This window comes from Scyliorhinus torazame, chromosome 25, assembly GCF_047496885.1.
Source record: "Scyliorhinus torazame isolate Kashiwa2021f chromosome 25, sScyTor2.1, whole genome shotgun sequence".
Taxonomy (NCBI): Eukaryota; Metazoa; Chordata; class Chondrichthyes; order Carcharhiniformes; family Scyliorhinidae; genus Scyliorhinus; species Scyliorhinus torazame.
In genome coordinates, this window is record NC_092731.1 from 6,890,618 (window position 1) to 6,910,459 (window position 19,842).

At 51.3% G+C, this 19,842-nt stretch overlaps 1 protein-coding gene across 3 annotated transcripts in view; it reads left to right on the forward strand.

Moving 5' to 3' along the window:
* Positions 1–19,842, forward strand: part of LOC140402273 (BRD4-interacting chromatin-remodeling complex-associated protein-like) — a 42,984-nt gene that overhangs the window by 10,781 nt on the left and 12,361 nt on the right. The window contains exons 4-10 of one of the 3 annotated variants that reach the window (XM_072489915.1): positions 788–853; positions 4,032–6,044; positions 10,958–11,203; positions 15,220–16,104; positions 16,740–16,983; positions 18,245–18,387; positions 19,087–19,215. In XM_072489915.1, coding sequence (XP_072346016.1) covers positions 788–853; positions 4,032–6,044; positions 10,958–11,203; positions 15,220–16,104; positions 16,740–16,983; positions 18,245–18,387; positions 19,087–19,215 — 3,726 coding nt within the window. The remainder of the gene's footprint in view (positions 1–787; positions 854–4,031; positions 6,045–10,957; positions 11,204–15,219; positions 16,105–16,739; positions 16,984–18,244; positions 18,388–19,086; positions 19,216–19,842) is intronic. The other 2 variants (XM_072489916.1, XM_072489917.1) reach the window with 2 other exon arrangements.

Consider the following 19,842-nt stretch of genomic DNA (forward strand, 5'->3'; position numbering starts at 1 on the left):
CTTGTGCACAATGGTACCTGACCAATTCCATGTCGGATATGAGAACGAGAGGCTTCTTTTGGCTAACCAATACTAAATCGACTTGAGGGATAAATTAAAAGCCAGCCCCTTAAACGGATACTGCATCAAAGTAAACAATCTCAAAGGAAGCTTAAAACATCAAAATAAAATGTAATTAAAGGGGTCAATTAATCCCCCATAGAATCCCTACAATGCTGAAGGAGGCCATTCGCCCGTCGATTCTGCACCGACTCTCTGAATGAGCACCCCACCCAGATCCACTTCCCTCACCCTATCCCCGTAACCCCACCTATCCTGTGCATCCTCGGACTGTGGGAGGAAACCGGAGCACCCGGAGGAAACCCACGCAGACACGGGGAGAACGTGCAGACTCCACCCAGAATTTAACCCGGGTCCCTGGCGCGGAGAGGCAGCAATGCTAACCAGTGTGCCACTGTGAAGTATCACATGGAGGGAGACTTTCAATCATTTTTCAATGTTTAACCAGGGCTCTTTTCTGTAGCTTAAGAGTATAAATTACGTACTGAAATAGTGTTTAGTCAATGTTGCTTTTAGTTTGTGTTACAGTAAGAGTCTTAAAACTTGAAATCTTGTGCGATCATTTCGGCCATTCACTGAAAGTTAAAATTGTTTTGTAGAAGTATCGGTCTTTACTGGGATCGTAACACAAATTGAGCAGTCCCTTTTCCCCCATGTGTTGGCAATAATGTAGCCTGAAATTACTGCTTCATTATCTTTATAAACATGTTTTTAATTTAATCAACAGCTCGATGGCGATGATCTCCTCGATACAGCAGCGGATCCTGCCAGCGCCTTCTTCACTGATGCATCTGTAAGTGTTTACTTTCGTTCTCTTCCTCCATCACTTGGAAAATGTTTTTAATTGATGCATCGTGAAATGTATTGAATCAAGGCTCAATGCAAATAAAAGTTAGTCTTTCAGATAATTTGCTTAACTTTCAACTGCATTAAACGTTGGACTCAAAACGTTAACACTGTTTCGCTGTCCACAGATGCTGTCAGGCCTGCTGAGTTTTCCCAGTGTTTTCTGTTTATATTTTAGATTTCCAGCAGTATTTTGCTTTTATGTGAAACATTGATTTTGAAGGATATTTACTCTTCGCTTTTGTTTTTAAATATGTGCATCGATAGGATGTCACTGGCATAGAATCATTACAGTGCAAAAGGAGGCCACTTGGCCCATCAAGTCCGCACTGCCCCTCTGAAAGAGCACCCTACCTAGACCCAATCCCCCACCCCAACCCCACTTAGGGGCAATTTAGCATGACTAATCCACCTAATCGGCACATCTTTGGCCTGTGGGAGGAAACCGGAGCACCTGGAGGAAACCCATGCCGACACGGGGAGAACGTGCAAACTCCACCCATGGTCAGATTTGAACCCGGGTCTCTGGCTCTGTGAGACAACAAACCTAACAACTGCCACCGTGCCGCCCCAAAGGCCAGCATTCGTTGCCCACCCTTGAACCGAGTGGCTTGCTCGGCCATTTTAGAGGGCATTTGGGAGTCAGCCACGTCGCCGTGGGCCTGGAGTCACATGTAGGCCAGACCAGGTAAGGACGGCAGATTCCCCCCCCCCCCCCCCCCCCCCAGGACATTAGCGAGCCTGGTGGGTTTTGATAATAATTGAGGATTCTTTACGGTCACCGTTACTGAGACGAGCTTACAATTCCAGATTTATTGACTGAATTTGTGGGATATGAACCCAGGCCCTCAAAAGAGTATTTGCCTGGGCCCCTGGTTTAAGTAGGCTTCCCAACAACTCTCTCGGGGGTCATTACCTCCGCCGTCTCCTGGTTGTTTGGGGCAAAAGGGCTCCAAGCTTGTTCAGGCTTTCCCAAAGTGTAGAGTCTCAAAACGGGCAGCCTTGGGACCGAGTCCATGCCGGATTTCAAATCCTGCCAGCTTTTGGTTCACTCGGAGCACTTCCGTGCAAAGCCAACAGCTGGTGGCGTGCCACCACGTAACCCAGCCCCTATCCTGAAGGAAAAGAAGACAGCAGTAAAACTTGGGAAATGACCGGTGCTGGTCCGAGCTGGTCTTGCCTACAGTTCAGGCCGGTAACCAGTCATTTCCCAAGGTCTACCGGATTTTCCTTTTGTGTAACAAGGCAGGAAGTTGCAACACAGAATAAAACTGAATGTTGGATAAACGCAGCAGGTCTGGCAGCGTCTGTGGCGAGAGGGACAGAGTTAACGTTTCGAGTCTTCTTCGGGGTCATGGTGGACTCGAAACGTTAACTCTGTTTCTGGCTCCACAGACGCTGCCAGACCTGCTGAGTTTATCCGGCATTTTCTGTTTTTATTTCAGATTTCCAGCGTCCACAGTATTTTGCATTTGCTTAGGCCAATAAGTTATTTTACTCCTCAACTAAAAGTGCAAACTCATGCTTTTGGTAGCTGCTTTAAAAAATAAAAGAAGTCTGTTTTTTTGGACATTGTTGGTTTTTCGGGTAGCCAGATTTGAGACTCTGTACCTCTTGATTTTGGGGGGGGGGGGGGGGTGTCCATCAGAGTGATGCCAGGGATTTTGAAGGAGAGGAATATGTTCCCAGCCATTACAGGAGGTCCATATTTTGTTTTGAGAACTTGTTGGATTGCGATGGCAAACTTGCCCTGCCGGGTAAACAAAGATTGGTTTGGGGGCAGCACGGTTAGCACTGCTGCCTCAGGGCGGCGAGGACCCGGGTTTGATCCTGGCCCTGGGTCACTGTCCGTGCGGAGTTTGCACATTCTCCCCGTGCCTGCATGGATCTCACCCCCACAACCCAAAAAAGATGTGCAGGGTAGGTGGATTGGCCACGCTAAATTGCCCCTTAATTGAAAAAAAAAGAATCGGGTACTCTAAATTTATAGTTCAAGGACTGGTTTGTACAATATCGGAGTGTGTGGAGGCCCCTGCGATGTCGTCCACTTGGCTCGATGGCCAGCACTGCTCAATAAAAAGGTTGCAAGTTCAAGCTCCTTGCCGTGGCTTGTGGTCACAATCTAAGCTGGGCTGCATTGCTGCAGGAGCTGCTTTTTGGATTAGATATTAAAACAGTGGCCCCTTTTGTTCGATGAATAGGGAGTTCTCTCTGGGGCCCTGGATTGTGTGGGGCAGTTGGCATGTTTGCCTATATCACAAGTCTTTGCGGTTGAGATAAATCATTGGGTGAAGGGATTTGGGCGAGGTTGATGGACGCATACAGCACCAATATTCGGCCCATCGTCCCCGTGCTGCCTCTTTGAAAGAGAGCCCTCAAATTAGTCGCGCTGCCCTACCCTTTCCCCACGGCCCTGCAATTGTTTTTTTTCCCTCTTTTCAAGTATTTATCCATTTCCCCATTGAGAGTTGTTGAGTCTGCATCCACCGCCTCTTCAGGCAGCGCAACAATTGAAATGAAAATGAAATAAAATGAAAATCACTTATTGTCACAAGCAGGCTTCAAATGAAGTTACTGTGAAAAGCCCCTAGTCGCCACATTCCGGCGCCTGTTCGGGGAGGCTGGTACGGGAATTGAACCTTGCTGCCGGCCTGCCTTGGTCTGCTTTCAAAGCCAGCGATTTAGCCCTGTGCTAACCAGCCCCTCCTTTTCCAACTGTCCTGAATCAGTGTCTACTGATTACCCATGGTCAGGCCAGTGGAAACCATCCCTCCCTACCGAATATTATCAAGGTTCTTCGTCATTTTGAACACCACTCTGCAATCTCACCTTCCCTGTGGTAAGGGGAACAATCTCAGCTTCAATCTTCACGCCCTTGGTACCATTCTAATAAATCGGTACCTTCTGTCATTTTTCTAGAGTGATGCCTAGAGCTGGACTTGTGGCACAAAAGCTGTTACAGAAATATGTTTTTATTACTTATTCCGTGGCTATTCAATTCACGTTCCAAATAAAGTGGCTCTCTCTCAGGTTTCAGCTGCTGATTGATTGTTACTTTGATCTGTTTGTTATTGTGGACCCGAGAATCTAATCACGCGTTGCTAATATATTGAATCTTTTTTCAGCTTAATGTACAGGATACAATGGTTAATCATTTGAACAGTGGACAGACTCAGAATTCCTCCAGCGCGGTGGATCTTGATTTTCTGGAAGATGATATCCTGGGGCCGTCTCCTGGCTCCAACTTGCAGAATTCCGATCAGCCGTGTGACATCTTGCAGCAAAGCTTACAGGAGGCCAACATTACGGAGCAGTCGCTAGAGGAAGATGCTGACTTGGATATTGCCTCCCTCCACTTCCCCTCCCTGCAGCCGGTGTCACAGGCGGGCGATGCCTCCCAGCTTTTCTCTGCCAGCGCTGATTTGATTGGGTTACAGCAGCAGCCCACAGTCCTTGCTCAACAGACTCTGATTCAGCAACAGACTATCGGCGGCCAAGTGGTGAACAAGGCCATTAACGTCCAGCCCTTTTTGCAGCAGGTAGGATTGGGCAATGTGACCCTCCAGCCGGTCTCGAATCTCCAGGGACTGCCAAATGGAAGCCCGTCTGGGGCCTTAGGCATTGGACAAATCCAAGTGGTTGGGCAGTTATCGAACCAGTCCGTTATGACCATCAATCAGCCAGCTCAACAAATCATCACAAAGGCTGGGCAGCCCACCCAGGTGACCACTGTGCCAGTTGGTAGCTACATATCATCGCCCGCCTCGGACCAACAACAAGTGGCCTTGAACTCCGCCGGGGTCTCCCCGCCCAACACGGGACTCGTGCTCCAGAAGAATGCTGCTCCCGGGGCGCTGAACGGAAACTCTCTCTTTGCCGGTACGTCCATTGCCCAGGCAAACCAGTCGCTGACCGTCAGGCCCACCATGAGCAGTCCCATGATGCAGGCCCCACTGTCTGCCCAGAACGTCATCATTCAGAGGACCCCGACTCCAATCCAGCCAAAGCCAACGGGGGGAGTCATCCAGCACAAACTCTTTCAGATTAGCTCCAAGCCGTTTGCTTCTGCCAACACTGCGCTGGCGATCCAGAATGAGACAACCCTGCAGCAGCAGCAGCAGCAGAATGTGACCTTCATGGCGGGGAAGCCTGTGCAGAATGTGGTGTTCTCCGCCTCTGGGGCCGCTTTCCCCCAGACCATCTCCTCCAGTGTTTTCAAACAGCACCAGGCACAGCAGCAAGCCTTGGGAAAGTCCTTGAGCCTTCACCTCCAAGGTGGCAGCATTGTCATCCAGCCTCAGCACATGCAACAGGCTATGCTGCAGAGTCAGAGCCAGTTCCTTCTCCAAGGGCAGCTGTCTGGTGCCTCTGCTGTCCCCCTCTCCCAGCAGCTGTCTGCCTTGCAGGCCAACGTTGGGGGGCAGATACTGACTGCCCAGTCTGCGGGAGGGCAGGCACCTGCCACTCACATCATCGCCAGTCAGGGTCCGGCTGGTCAGCTGATTGCCAATCAGACCTTGCCCGCTCAGATCTTGACCAACCAGAACATTGCCGGCCAGCTGGACTTGAGCCAGGTAATAGCAGCCCAGAACGCTCACGGGGCAACCCACATCCTGTCCGCTCCCATACAGCTGCAGCCTGGCTCCGTGGGGCAGCCTGCAGTCTTCCAGATGCCTGTCTCTTTGGCCAACAGCCTGAACCCTCAGACGTCCGCATCGGTGCAAGCAACACTGGCCGGCGGCGCCATTAACCAGCAGAGCCAGTCGGCCGTTATCCAGGGGGTGACGCTCCCCAACCAGGTCACCATGCTCAACAGCGGCGAGGGTCTCGGACAAGCAGTGAGCATCCAGCAGCCAGCCAGCAACGCCCAGGGCTCCAGTGTCATTCAGCAGCAGGTGGGGCCCGGCCCCAGCTTGATGGCTCTCGGCAACGGGCAGCCCTCCTTGCTGACCGTCCAGACTGCTGCTGCCGCCGCGCCTCAATCTCAGCCGCCACAGCAGCATCCTGTCCAGCAACAGCTGCCCTCAGCCCCGCAGCCTGGCAGCAGCATGGGGCCGACACCTGGGAAAATTATAATCGGCCAACAGGGCCCTCTGGCAGCCATCAGCCAAGATGCGGCCGACATGTTCTTCCAGCAGGTAAGGACTTTGAATATAGTTAATTAAATACTTTCTCCCCCCCCCCCCCGCCCCCCAACCTGCAGTTTCCTTTCACCCCTCCTCGGCCACCTCTTGTCAGTCACTGGCAACTGCCCATGGACGCTGGGGGCGTATGTTCTATGTTCTCTATGCGGTGCCTTGCCCCCAAGTGACATGATTAGCAAGCGGTCAATCTATGAACGACATGGGGGGTGGGGGGTGGTGCAAACCCTCTCAACCCCTCAGCCATGATAATTGTTTTGTTTTTGAATTTACTGGGATGTGGGAGTCACTGGCTGGGCCGAGGCTTATTGCCCGTCCCTAATTGCCCTTGAGTGGCTTTCTAGCCCGTTTAAGAAGGCGTTTAAGATCGCTGTGGATCTGGAGTAGAACCCCAGGCCAGGTAAGGACAGCAGATTTCTTTCCCTAAAGGACACGGGTGAGCCAGTTGGGTTTTTCACAGCAATCGACAATGGTTTCATGGTCATCATACGTAGAAGGTAGAAGCATGAGGAGGCCAAGCCCTTCAATCCTGCTTCCCCAGTCATTATGACCATGGCTGACCCCCCCCCAACCTTTAGCTCCAAGAGTTGCATCTAATTCATCTTGAAATCACACAACGTTTTGGTCTCAACTACTTTCTGTGGGAGTGAATTCCACAGACTCACCGCTCTCTGGGTGAAGAAATTTCTCTTCACCTCAGTCCTAAAAGGTTTACCCCTTATCCTCAAATTATCTCGTCTCCCCCACCATCGGGAGCGTTCTTTCTTTCTTTGATTTAATAAATTCAGAGTACCCAATTGATTTTTCCAATTAAGGGGCAATTTAATGTGGCCAATCCACCTACCCTGCGCATCTTTGGGTTGTGGGGGTGAAACCCACGCAGACACGGGGAGAATGTGCAAACTCCACACGGACAGTGACCCAGAGCCGGGATCGAACCTGGGACCTCGGCGCCGTGAGGCAGCAGTGCTAACCACTGCGCCACCGTGCTGCCCGGGAAAGTACTTTCTGAATCTACCCTGTCTAATACTGTTTGAAATTTAGACGTTTCTGTGAGATCCCCTCTCACTCTCTAAACTCCAATGAACATAATCCTAACCGATTTAGTCTCTCCTCACATGACAGTCCCGCCATCCCAGCAATCAGCCTGGGAAACCTTGGCTGCACTCCTCATTAGGATTTTAATTCCAGATGTTTATGAAATTCAAATATCACCATCTGCCGTGGTGGGACTCGAACCCGGGACCCCAGAGCATTATCCTGGGTCTCTGGATTACTAGTCCAGTGGCCGTACCACTGTGCCACCGCCTCCCCAGAACGCAGGACTTGGAGGAAGCCCCTCTAACCCGTTGTCGTTCCACTAGGTGCGGCTGAAAGAAAAGGTGACTAAAGGCGGCCCAGAGTAAGCGACTGAGCCAAGGTGCAAGGAAACGAATCTAATAACAGATTGTAGCTCTGTTTCTGGGGATTATCTGGCCTGTCTGTTCTGGAAGGATCAGGAGATCTGTAACACATGTTTCGGCTGCACCTTCGTGCTCCGCCTCACAATTTGTGATGTGTTGCACGACAGCCCCTTGTCCTGTCCCGTAGGGCTGATAAACAGACACTTGGGCAGCACAGTGGTTAGCATAGTTGCTTCACAGCGCCAGGGTCCCAGGTTCGATTCCCTGCTGGCTCACTGTCTGTGCGGAGTCTGCACGTTCTCCCCGTGTGTGCGTGGGTTTCCTCCGGGTGCTCCGGTTTCCTCCCGCAGTCCAAAGACGTGCAGGTTAGGTGGATTGGCCGTGATAAATTGCCCTTAGTGACCAAAAAAGGTTAGGAGGGGTTATTGGGTTACGGGGATAGGGTGGAAGTGAGGGCTTAAGTGGGTCGGTGCAGTCTCGATGGGCCGAATGGCCTCCTTCTGCACTGTATGTTCTAAAGTCACGGGGATAACGTGGGGCAGGTGGCATTGGGTCAGCATTGGAGCCTGTCTTTTGTCAGCGTGATCACTGGACAGTGAGCAGGGCTCAAAACATGGGTTACTAATTTTAAGGCTCTGCCCCCTTTGCCTCTCCTCCCCAAACTGACGATGAAGGTCCTATTTACCATTTAGTCTCCCAAGACCTGAATTAGATCGCCACAAAACTACCTAAATTTGAGGCCAAATTTATAACATTTGATTCTAATAATATTCTTCATTTTTAAAAAATAAATTTTAAGAGTACCCGATTAATTTGTTTCCAATTAAGGAGCAATTTAGCGAGGCCAATCCACCTACCCTGCACATTTTGGGTTGTGGGGGCGAAACCCACGCAGACACGGGGAGAATGTGCAAACTCCACACGGACAGTGACCCAGAGTCGGGATCGAACCTGGGACCTCGGCGCCGTGAGGCAGCAGTGCTAACCACTGCGCCACCGTGCTGCCCTTAATAATAATCTTTATCAGTTTCACAAGTAGACTTACATTAACACTGCAATGAAGTTAATGAAGTGTGAAAAGCCCCTAGTTGCCACACTCCGGCGCCTGTTTGGGTACGCTGAGGGACAATTCGGACTGTCCAATTCACCTAACAGACGCCCCTTTCGGGACTTAGAACATAGAACATACAGTGCAGAAGGAGGCCATTCGGCCCATTGAATCTGCACCGACCCACTTAAGCCCTCACTTCCACCCAATCCCCGTAACCCAATAATCCCTCCTAACCTTTTTGGACACTAAAGGCAATTGATCACGGCCAATCCACCTAACCTGCACGTCTTTCGACTGAGGGAGGAAACCGGAGCACCCGGAGGAAACCCACGCAGACACGGGGAGGACGTGCAGACTCCGCACAGACAGTGAGTCAAGCTGGGAATCTAACCCGGGTCCCTGGCCTGTGAAGCCACAGTGCTAACCATTGTGCTACCGTGCCGCCCTATACTTTAGCCGCTGTACCATTCTGGTCAATCTGTCCAGCACTCGGTCCAAGACTAATATAACCTTCCTGAGGTGCACAGTCTGGAGCTGAACACCAAATAGGTTCATCGATAGCTTGAATCATCAGCCCCCACCACCCCCACCCTTATGTCCCAGCCTCCTTGAGAGGAAGACCAGCATTGTTGCTCATCCCTAATTGAGTGCTTTGCCATTCCAGAGGGCATTAAGAGTCAGGTGGCAGATTTCCTTCCCTAAAGGACACTAATGAACCAGATGGGTTTTAACGACAATCAACAAATGGGCTCTGAATTCCAGATTATTATTTTTTTTGGATTGAATTCAAATTTCACCAGCTGCCGTGGTGGAATTCGCACCCGGGTCTGTGGATTACTAGTCCAGGGACAATGCCGCTACGCCTCCGCAGGTTAAACCCCCTCCCCTGGGCTGGCGCGGATCAGCGCTCCCCTGCCCCCCCCCCCCCCCCCCCCCCATCCCGAAAATCAATCCAGGATACCCCAGGCAATAGTTTGAGCTCAGAGCTTTGATCCCCTTGAATCAGAAATCTCCGGGTCGGGTACGCAACGAGCTAACGCCAGGGGAGTAGTTATCTTTCGCACATGTCTCTGCAGGGATTTTGCAGGATATGTACTGGTGGAGGATGCAGAGCACCACTGCCAATAGGTTCACTAACCAGGAACACAAACATTGGAGATGAATCGAAAGCGAAAGCGGCGAGCAAGAGGCAGCAGGTGTGTCAAATGGAGCAGCTCCCTGAGAGTTGTTTCAAAAAAATAATAATCTGGAATTCAAAGCCCATTTGTTGATTGTCGTTAAAACCCATCTGGTTCATTAGTGTCCTTTAGGGAAGGAAATCTGCCACCTGACTCTTAATGCCCTCTGGAATTAAGTCCTATTTGTTTTTAAAATTTAGAGTACCCAATTCTATTTTTCCAATTAAGGGCCAATTTAGCGTGGCCAATCCACCTAACCTGCACATCTTTGGGTTGCGGGGGTGAGACCCACGCAGACACGGGGAGAATGTGCAAACTCCACTCGGACAGTGACCCGGGGCCGGGATCGACCCCGGGTCCTCAGCGCCGTGAGGCAGCAGTGCTAACCACCGTGCCGCCGTGCCACCCTCCCCCCTCCTCTGCCCGATGCTGACCCGACGCTTATACATCAACAACAGCTTAAACTTTTCATAGCTCCTTTCATGTCGCAAGAAGCTTCTCAAGCGACTGTCAAACAAAATTCGGTACCGCCATACAAGGAAGTATTACGACAGGCAACCAGCAGAGTTAAGTTTGAGGTGCACCTTGAAGGAGGAGAGCGAGACTGAGAGGTTCAGCAAATTCAAGAACTTGGAGCCCTGACAGCTGATGGCATAGCTACCAGTGGAGTGATTTAAAAAAAAAACAATAATATTCCAAGGGATATGGGCTTTGTGTCAAGGCCAGAATTTTTTGCTGATCCCTAATTGCCCTGTACTGATTGATTTGACCCGCTAATCCACGTAGGCCAGACCGGGTAAGGACGGCAGATTTCCTTCCCTAAAGGGACATTAGTGAACCAGATGGGTTTTTACAGCAACCGGTGATAGTTTCAAGGCCGCCCTTGCCGAGGCTAGCTTTCAATTCCAGATTAAATTTAAATGTCACCAAGAACATGGCGGCGTTAGCCTGGGTCCCTGCATTACACTGTCCCAGTGGCATTCACCCGTCACCATCTGCCCCTTGAGGATGGGGGAATTGTGGAAGAGGCCAGATCTGGAGGAGTAGTGTCCAGCTCCCTGACCAGTGGTTCCGAGACCGTGCTTTCATCGCGCTGTACGTTTTTATAATTTTGCATCACCCGTGGTGCGCTTGCAGATTTTCCTTTTTTAGTGTGTCTGTGCCCCCCCTCCCCCCCCCGGGAGGGGAGGTGGGGGGGGGGGGGGGGGGGGGGGTCCTGAGGTTCAGTTCCCGCTGACGGTGCCGCGTGTGCTGATGACTTTGTCTTGAACATTGCAGCAGGAACAGAAACAGCAGCAGCTTTACCAGGCGGCCCTGAAACTCCAGCAGGAAAAAGGTCTGAACCAGTCGTCCCCTCACAGCTTAGCGCCGACCTCCACCACTAGCAGTGTCCCCGCCTCGGTTATCGTCAGCAGTAGCGTGGGGCTGGCACCGGCCATGCCCGCGGGACACGCGGACTCCAAGGGACAAGCGGTGTTGCCCTCGCTGCCAAACGTTCCGTTCCAGCAGATACGGGCTGGCCAGGTAGTCACGGCACAACCTGCCCTCCTCCCAATCTCTCGCTCTCTTGACACTTCTACTAACACGGCTCTTGCTTTGGCGTTTGACGGGTCCCAGTCAGTGTTACCTGCACACAAAAAAAACATGCAAAAATGATGATCAGTGGTTAGGCCCCCAGCTGGAGTATTGTATCTATATCTGAGCACCACACTTGGGGGAAGGTTGTCAGGGTCTTTGAGAAGGTGCAGAGGAGATTTACTACAATAATACCAGGGGTGAGGGACTGGTACAGCATGATGGGAGAAGCTGGAACAAAAAAGAGACCGATAAGAGGAGATTTAATGACGGTTACGGACAGAGTAGATTTGGAGAGGGTGGCGCAGTGGTTAGCACTGCTGCCTCACGGCGCCGAGGTCCCAGGTTCGATCCCAGCTCTGGGTCACTGTCTGTGTGGAGTTTGCACATTCTGCCCGTGTCTGCGTGAGTTTCGCTCCCACAGCCCAAAGATGTGCAGGGTAGGTGGATTGGCCACGCTAAATTGCCCCTTAATTGGAAAAAAATAATTGGGTACCCTAAATTTATAAACAAAACCAAAGGTACAGAGTAGATTTGGAGAAATTGTTTGCGGTGGCAGGGGGGTTGGTCGCCAGAGGGATGCAGCTCTCCGGTAATGGGCAGAAGACACTGAAGGAGCTGCTGGAGATTTGTATTTACACAGCGAAGTTGTGCTAATCTGGAATGCGCTGCCTCAGAGGGCAGCAGTAACTTTCAAAACAGCATTGGGTAAATACTCGAAAAGGAGCAGTTTGCAGGACAATGGGGAAAGAGCAGGGAAGCGAGACAGATTGAATTTAGTTTCAAAGCACCAGCACCTACACTAGGTTCTGGATGGCCTCAATCAGGTCGCTATCATTCTACGAAATGGAAATATTGCATCAAGCCACTTAAATGTTGGTGTGGAAATGGGATTTTTACCTTGCAGAGGGGGAAGATCTTTTCATGAGATTGGGACTGAAGCATATTTGATGACGGAAGCTGTACCTGTCCTGGGAGTGTTTGATGGGGACAGTGTAGAGGGAGCTTTACTCTGTATCTAACCCCGTGCTGTATCTGTCCTGGGAGTGTTTGATGGGGACAGTGTAGAGGGAGCTTTACTCTCTATCTAACCCCGTGCTGTACCTGCCCTGGGAGTGTTTGATGGGGACAGTGTAGAGGGAGCTTTACTCTGTATTTAACCCCGTGCTGTACCTGTCCTGGGAGTGTTTGATGGGGACAGTGTAGAGGGAGCTTTACTCTGTATTTAACCCCGTGCTGTACCTGTCCTGGGAGTGTTTGATGGGGACAGTGTAGAGGGAGCTTTACTCTGTATTTAACCCCGTGCTGTACCTGTCCTGGGAGTGTTTGATGGGGACAGTGTAGAGGGAGCTTTACTCTGTATTTAACCCCGTGCTGTACCTGTCCTGGGAGTGTTTGATGGGGACAGTGTAGAGGGAGCTTTACTCTGTATCTAACCCCGTGCTGTACCTGTCCTAGGAGTGTTTGATGGGGACAGTGTAGAGGGAGCTTTACTCTGTATCTAACCCCGTGCTGTACCTGTCCTAGGAGTGTTTGATGGGGACAGTGTAGAGGGAGCTTTACTCTGTATCTAACCCCATGCTGTACCTATCCTGGGAGTGTTTGATGGGGACAGTGTAGAGGGAGCTTTACTCTGTATCTAACCCCATGCTGTACCTGTCCTGGGAGTGTTTGATGGGGACAGTGTAGAGGGAGTTTTACTCTGTATCTAACCCCGTGCTGTACCTGTCCTGGGAGTGTTTGATGGGGACAGTGTAGAGGGAGCTTTATTCTGTATCTAACCCCATGCTGTACCTGTCCTGGGAGTGTTTGATGGGGACAGTGTAGAGGGAGCTTTACTCTGTATCTAACCCCGTGCTGTACCTGTCCTGGGAGTGTTTGATGGGGACAGTGTAGAGGGAGCTTTACTCTGTATTTAACCCCGTGCTGTACCTGTCCTGGGAGTGTTTGATGGGGACAGTGTAGAGGGAGCTTTACTCTGTATTTAACCCCGTGCTGTACCTGTCCTGGGAGTGTTTGATGGGGACCGTGTAGAGGGAGCTTTACTCTGTACCTAACCCCGTGTTGTACCTGTCCTGGGAGTGTTTGATGGGGGACAGTGTAGAGGGAGCTTCACTCTGTATCTAACCCCGTGCTGTACCTGTCCTGGGAGTGTTTGACGGGACAGTGTAGAGGGAGCTTTACTCTGTATCTAACCCCGTGCTGTACCTGTCCTGGGAGTGTTTGATGGGGACAGTGTAGAGGGAGCTTTACTCTGTATCTAACCCCGTGCTGTACCTGTCCTGGGAGTGTTTGACGGGACAGTGTAGAGGGAGCTTTACTCTGTATCTAACCCCGTGCTGTACCTGTCCTGGGTGTGAGCTGCAGGGGGCAGCTCCAAGAATTCTCTCGCAACTTATCCCAAATTTTGAAAATAAGAACTAATTGTAATAAGAGGGTATGAAAAGTTCATGTCGCTTCAGTCCCACGATGGGCTTGCTGGAGTTAAAGACAGTGTATGGGCGGCAGGATATGCTGATAGGGGGGGATGATGAGGGTAAAAGGAGGCCCGTGTGGAGCATACAGACCAGCACACACCAATTGGGCTGAATGGCCAGTTTCTGTGCTGTAAGTTCTGAGCAAATTAGTGACCGTTTGAGTGATGAATTCACTCGATCTAGGAACTTTCCTCCCAGGTTTAGTAAATTTTGCGCAGGCCGTCACAGTGACAGGCACCGGCTGCCGGGTTCCGAGCAAGACACAGCTTGCTTCTGCTCTAATCCTCGGGATTGCTTGGGGCGATGAGTCTCGATTGCTACCCGTGCTGAGGCCTCTCAGTCACGTCGCGGCTTGTTTTGTTTAAATGTGCAGCTGGCAATCCTGACTGACCCCCGTCAAAGCTTGTGAGTGTGCATGGCCTGTAACAGACTGGTGACCCTCACCCTCTCCAAATGGGCTTTCTTTACTTGCCCTTCCCTCTGGCTAAAAGCTGCTGTTTACTGTTCCTTCCATCTTGCCTCCTTTTTAACTGTTAACTTGTATCAGAGGAAGAGTCATTTGTGTGTGTGTGTGTGTGTGTGTGTAGAATATATGTCTGATTTGCACTGAGTGATTATTGCTTAACCAGAGTGTGCAACTGAGCCACGCAACACTGCAACGCCTTCTCCCCAAAATCTGCACAATGTACTGTGGCGGTGGGGGCGGGATTTGTTCCAGTTGTACCCATCCTGGGAGTGTTCGACAACAGTGTAGAGGGAGCTTTACTCTGTATCTAACCCCGTGCTGTACCTGTCCTGGGAGTGTTTGATGGGGACAGGGTAGAGGGAGCTTTACTCTGTATCTAACCCCGTGCTGTACCTGTCCTGGGAGTGTTTGATGGGGACAGTGTAGAGGGAGCTTTACTCTGTATATAACCCCGTGCTGTACCTGTCCTGGGAGTGTTTGATGGGGACAGTGTAGCGGGAGCTTTACTCTGTATCTAACACCGTGCTGTGCCTGTCCTGGGAGTGTTAGATGGGGACAGTGTAGAGGGAGCTTTACTCTGTATCTAACACCGTGCTGTGCCTGTCCTGGGGGTGTTTGATGGGGACAGTGTAGAGGGAGCTTTACTCTGTATCTAACCCCGTGCTGTACCTGTTCTGGGAGTGATCAACGACAGAGTGCCCGAAGTTGGGCCTAATTTATTCTCTGTGCCAACAATCCCTACCTTACCCAGTCCGTGAAAATGTGCAGTGATTTTTTATTCTGCTGATAAAGCGTCCAATATTATTGTATTTCATTGCGGTGACGGTATTAAGGAGAAGTATCAGCTGAAGTTATGGATGCTGTGTGTGAGTGAGGCTGAAATTCTGAGCTTGGCATTAACTGTTTCTCTGTCCACTTCATTCAACAAATTATTTTATCTTGAAGGGGCTAGCAACCTAGATCACAATCTGGTTTCGCTGTATGAAACTCTGCGAGATTCTACTTTTGTTTGGTTCACTCAGCAGATGGCCACTGGGCCGCAGAAGACGGCCTTGCAGCAGCTTCCGACCTCGCGGTCACCTCTACCTCAGGCACCACAGAGCGACAGCCAACTCCACCTTCAGCAGATGCAATCGCCCCACCAGATGCAATCGCCCCACCAGATGCAATCGCCCCACCAGATGCAATCTCCCCACCAGATGCAATCTCCCCACCAGATGCAATCTCCCCACCAGATGCAATCTCCCCACCAAATGCAGTCGCCCCACCAGTCCCGTCCCCCATCGCAGCCGCAGCCTCTCTCCAGACCCCCCTCCCGCCCTCAGTCCCGGCCATCCTCTCAGCCCCAGGTGCTGTCCAGACCACCATCCGAGCCCCTCTCCCGTTCCTGCACTCCATCTCAGCTTCCCCTGCAGCCCCTCTACGTGATTCAGACGCAGGTCCAGTCCTCCCCACATGGGACGCCCCAGGGGCAGCACCCGATGAGGCCTCCGTCACAGCCGCACTTGCAGCAGGTTCAGTTCCAGAACCCTTCACAGCCTGAGCCCCTGCCTCAGCCTCAGGCCCATCTGACGTCCCCCACCCAGATACACCTCCAGGTCCAGCCCACCGCACAGGTCCAGAGTCAGGGTGAGGTGCAGACGCCATCCCACCTCTTGCACCCGTCCACAGCCCCTTCCCAGGTTACAGGCGAACATCACCCCACGCCGTCTCAGGCGCAGCACGTGCAGCTTCAGCTGCACTGCCAACCCCAGTCACAGGCACCCCTGCAACCTGTCTACCAGACGCTGCACCTCACGGCGGAGCAGCAACACAAGTTTCAGGTGGTGACGAACCAACTTCAGAACATGTCTTCAATTCCCAACCCCAGCGACCAGCAGAAAAACATCATGGAGAAGCTTCAGCAGGTGAGCAGGGTGGGGGCCGGGTGCCAAAGGGACTGGATCATCCTGGGGTTGAAATGAGTTGGGGAGGAGATTGGAAGGCTGGGTAAATGGAGGGGCCGTTAATTGGGGTGCCACAAAACCTGACCTTTGTAAATGTTGGCGAAAGTGAAGACTGAGGGAGATGAGTGATTTTACCTGCATTTAGATGGTGCCTTTAATGTAATAAAACGCCTGTGTTTCACATAAATACACAGACACTGTCGTCTGGACTCTTTATTTTCTTTAGCCTCTTGAGTATTCTCCACCTCCCTTTCCTTAGCCTTGACGATATTGACTTTCTGCGGGAGCAATGTTCTCTGGACACCGGCTCTCCCACTGCACTTACAGTATCCCCAGTTCTCCCTCCTGGCACGCCCCCACCAGACACTCGCACCCCTACCCCCTGCAATCCCACGGCACCTTCCCCTTCCCCTCCCTGCCGTGCTGACAATGCTGATGGGGTGCAATGAAATCGGGTGGGAGGAGGCTTGTGCTAACGTGGATCTATTGGGCCGAGTGACTTGTTTCTTTCTTTGTTGTGAATTTGTGCGATCATCTGTGAGTCGGTGGAGACCAACACAAAACCGTGGATATGGCAATGCATTTTATTTCAACAGATTCAGCATAACATAATTCTACAAGCCAAGCAGTCTGCAGCGAACCAGACGGTGTCGGGATTCAGCCAGTTGAGCGGTCAGGCGCCCACGATGTTGATCACAAGTCAGGTGCAGTCTCCCAGTGTACCTGCCCAGGTGCACACCACCTCAGCCAGTATGAAGCCCCAGCCCCATGGGGCAGGCCAGGCAGCTCTGGCATCCCTTCTGCAGCAGACATCCGTCCTTGTGAAGACCTCTTCAGCAGGTGCGTAACCTGAACTTGGGGAGGGGTAAGGGGAGTGGAGGTAGGCCGGCAAAAAGCCTGAGTACGGTCTTCCTCGATCTTTGATTGTTTAGGGCCGCTTCCTCCATTCGCTGAACGGTATTAAGGTTTGCATAGAATTTGCATTTATATAGCACCTCTCAATACCTTGGGGCGATCCAAAGTCAATCAAGTTCTGTTGCGGTGTATTCGCCACTGTCCTGTAAGAAGCACGGCAGCCTCCTATAAATATCAATGAGATGGCAAACATTTTTAATTGGTGTTCATTTGAGGAATTAATGTTGTCCAGGACACCTTGAAGAACCCCTACTGCTCTTTTTCGAATTAAAGCCACCTTTAAAAAATTTATTAACGGGATGTGGGCATTATTACCGATCTTTAATTGCTCTTGAAATGAGTGGCTTGCTAGGCCATTTCGGTGGGTGTTTAAGAGCCAACCACATTACTGGCATGTAGACCAGACCCAGGTAAGAATGGCAGATTTCCTTCCGTTAGACCATTGACAACGTTTCCATGGCTTTTAATCCTAGATTTTTATTGAATTCCAGTTTCACCTTCTGCGGTGGTGGGCTTCGAACCCGGTCCCCCAGAGCATTGCTCGGGGGTCTCTGGATTACGAGTCCAGTGACAATGCCACTATGCCGCCACCTCCCCTGAGAGAGCAAGCACTGTAGGGCGGCACAGTAGCACGGTGGTTAGCACTGCTGCTTCACAGCGCCAGGGTCCCGGGTTCAATTCCCGGCTTGGGTCACTGTCTGTGCGGAGTCTCCCCGTGTCTGCGTGGGTTTCCTCCGAGTGCTCCGGTTTCCTCCCACAAGTCCCGAAAGACGTGCTGTTGGGTGAATTGGACATTCTGAATTCTCCCTCTGTGTACCCGAACAGGCGCCGGAATGTGGCGACCAGGGGCTTTTCACAGTAACTTCATTGCAGTGTTAATGTAAGCCTACTTGTGACAATAAAGATTATTACTAAATGGGGACCTTGGTTTAACGTTTCATCTGAAAGATGGGTCAGCTGACAGTGCAGCACTCCTTCAGTACCGCACTGAAACTGATGAACCTGGAGCGTGATTTAAACCCAGAGAAGCAGGTTGTGTTTCCTGATGTTTAATTGCTTCGTCTGGTAGAGCAACCTGTGTGAGCACAGTAAACGGAGGTTGACATTGCGCTAGTGAATCGCTTCATTTAACAGAGAGAGCTTTGTTCCTGTAGCTCATTGAACATTATCCCACTAATTACGGCAGGTACAACAACCACAGCAAGGTCCCCAGACAGCAAAGTCATCTCGGGGGGAGTACCTGGAGGCACCTGCCACTTGCAGCAGGGAACAGCGGTCCCGATACAGATGAAGCCTCTCGCACAGCACCAGGTCCAGCCAGCCCTGCAGGTAGATATTGCAAACGTTCACGTTTATGGTAACAAACTCGCTTTCGTATCGCATCTTGTCCAGTTGAAAAATTCACACCTTGCCTGATTGATTTCCTTTGATGCACGGTGACTGGTATGTGGATGAAGATTGCCACCCGTGAGTAGGAGAACTGTTTTGATGGCTAAGGGGGGGGGGGATATTGGTCAGGTGAGCTGCCCCCAGGGAATCCTCAGTACCTACCTTAGTTTAACATCCCATAGGGCAGCACGGTGGCGCAGTGGATTAGCCCTGCTGCCTCACGGCGCCGAGGTCCCAGGTTCGATCCCGGCTCTGGGTCACTGTCCGTGTGGAGTTTGCACATTCTCCCCGTGTCTGCGTGGGTTTCACCCCCACAGCCCAAAGATGTGCAGGGTGGGTGGATTGGCCGTGCTAAATTGCCCCTTAATTGGAAAAAATTAATTGGGTACTCTAAATTTATTTTTTTTAAAGTTTAACATCCGATTTGGAGGATGGCAGCTCTGAGTGAGGTCCTCAGGATCACTGAGCTGGTTCTGCTTGTGCACTTTCTAAAATGCAGTTTCTGCAATTTTTACTGAATTTGTTGGCTTGCTTTGTTGTGTAACGTCCTCTGTCTCTTACCCCCAAACGTTCCTACCCCTCACAATGTGTGTGCGGCATTGATCTACTGATGAGCAACTTGTTCTTGCCTGTTTACAGACGAAACCTGGAGTCATCGGTTCGATTTCAGGCCTGAATATGAACTTGACCAAAGGTCCGATCCAGATCCAGCTGCTCGGTAAAGGACTGACGCAGTTAATGCCAGCAGCCTCTATTCAGGCGCACCAGGTACATAGGAGGAAAGCTGACCTTAATTTGCTTGGCAGGGTGGGAAGTTGCTCCGGATGGTGCTTGCTGTCCCCAGCAGCGGAGAGCGAGCCCTTCCCCGGGATTGAGGTCATCCAGCATCTAGTTTGTTGTCTTTTCGTTCTTTCTCCGACAGTGGGCGTGGCTTCCAAGGACGCCATTTGTTGCCCATCCCTAATTGCCCTCAAGAAGGTGGCGGTGAGCTGCCTTCTTGAACCGCTCCATGTGGTGTAGGTACGCCCACTGTGCTGGTGGGTAGGGAGTTCCGGAGATTTGACCCAGTGACAGTGAGAATGCAGTTGTTGGCCAATCATAGCAATCAGTCTCTATCAACGAGTCTACAGCTGAATCAGACGGGAGGTGAGGAAGGTGGTGGTGAGCTGCCACCTTGAACCGCTGCAGTCCACATGGTGTAGGTGCACCCACAGTGCTGTCAGGAAGGGAGTTCTGAGATTTTGACCCAGTGACAGTGACGGCGATATAGTTCCAAGTCAGAATGGTGAGTGGCTTGGAGGGGAACTCCCAGCTGGTGGTGTTCCCATGCATCTTCTCCCTTTGTCCTTCTAGATGGTGGAGGTGTGGGTTTGGAAGGTACTGTCGAAAGACCCT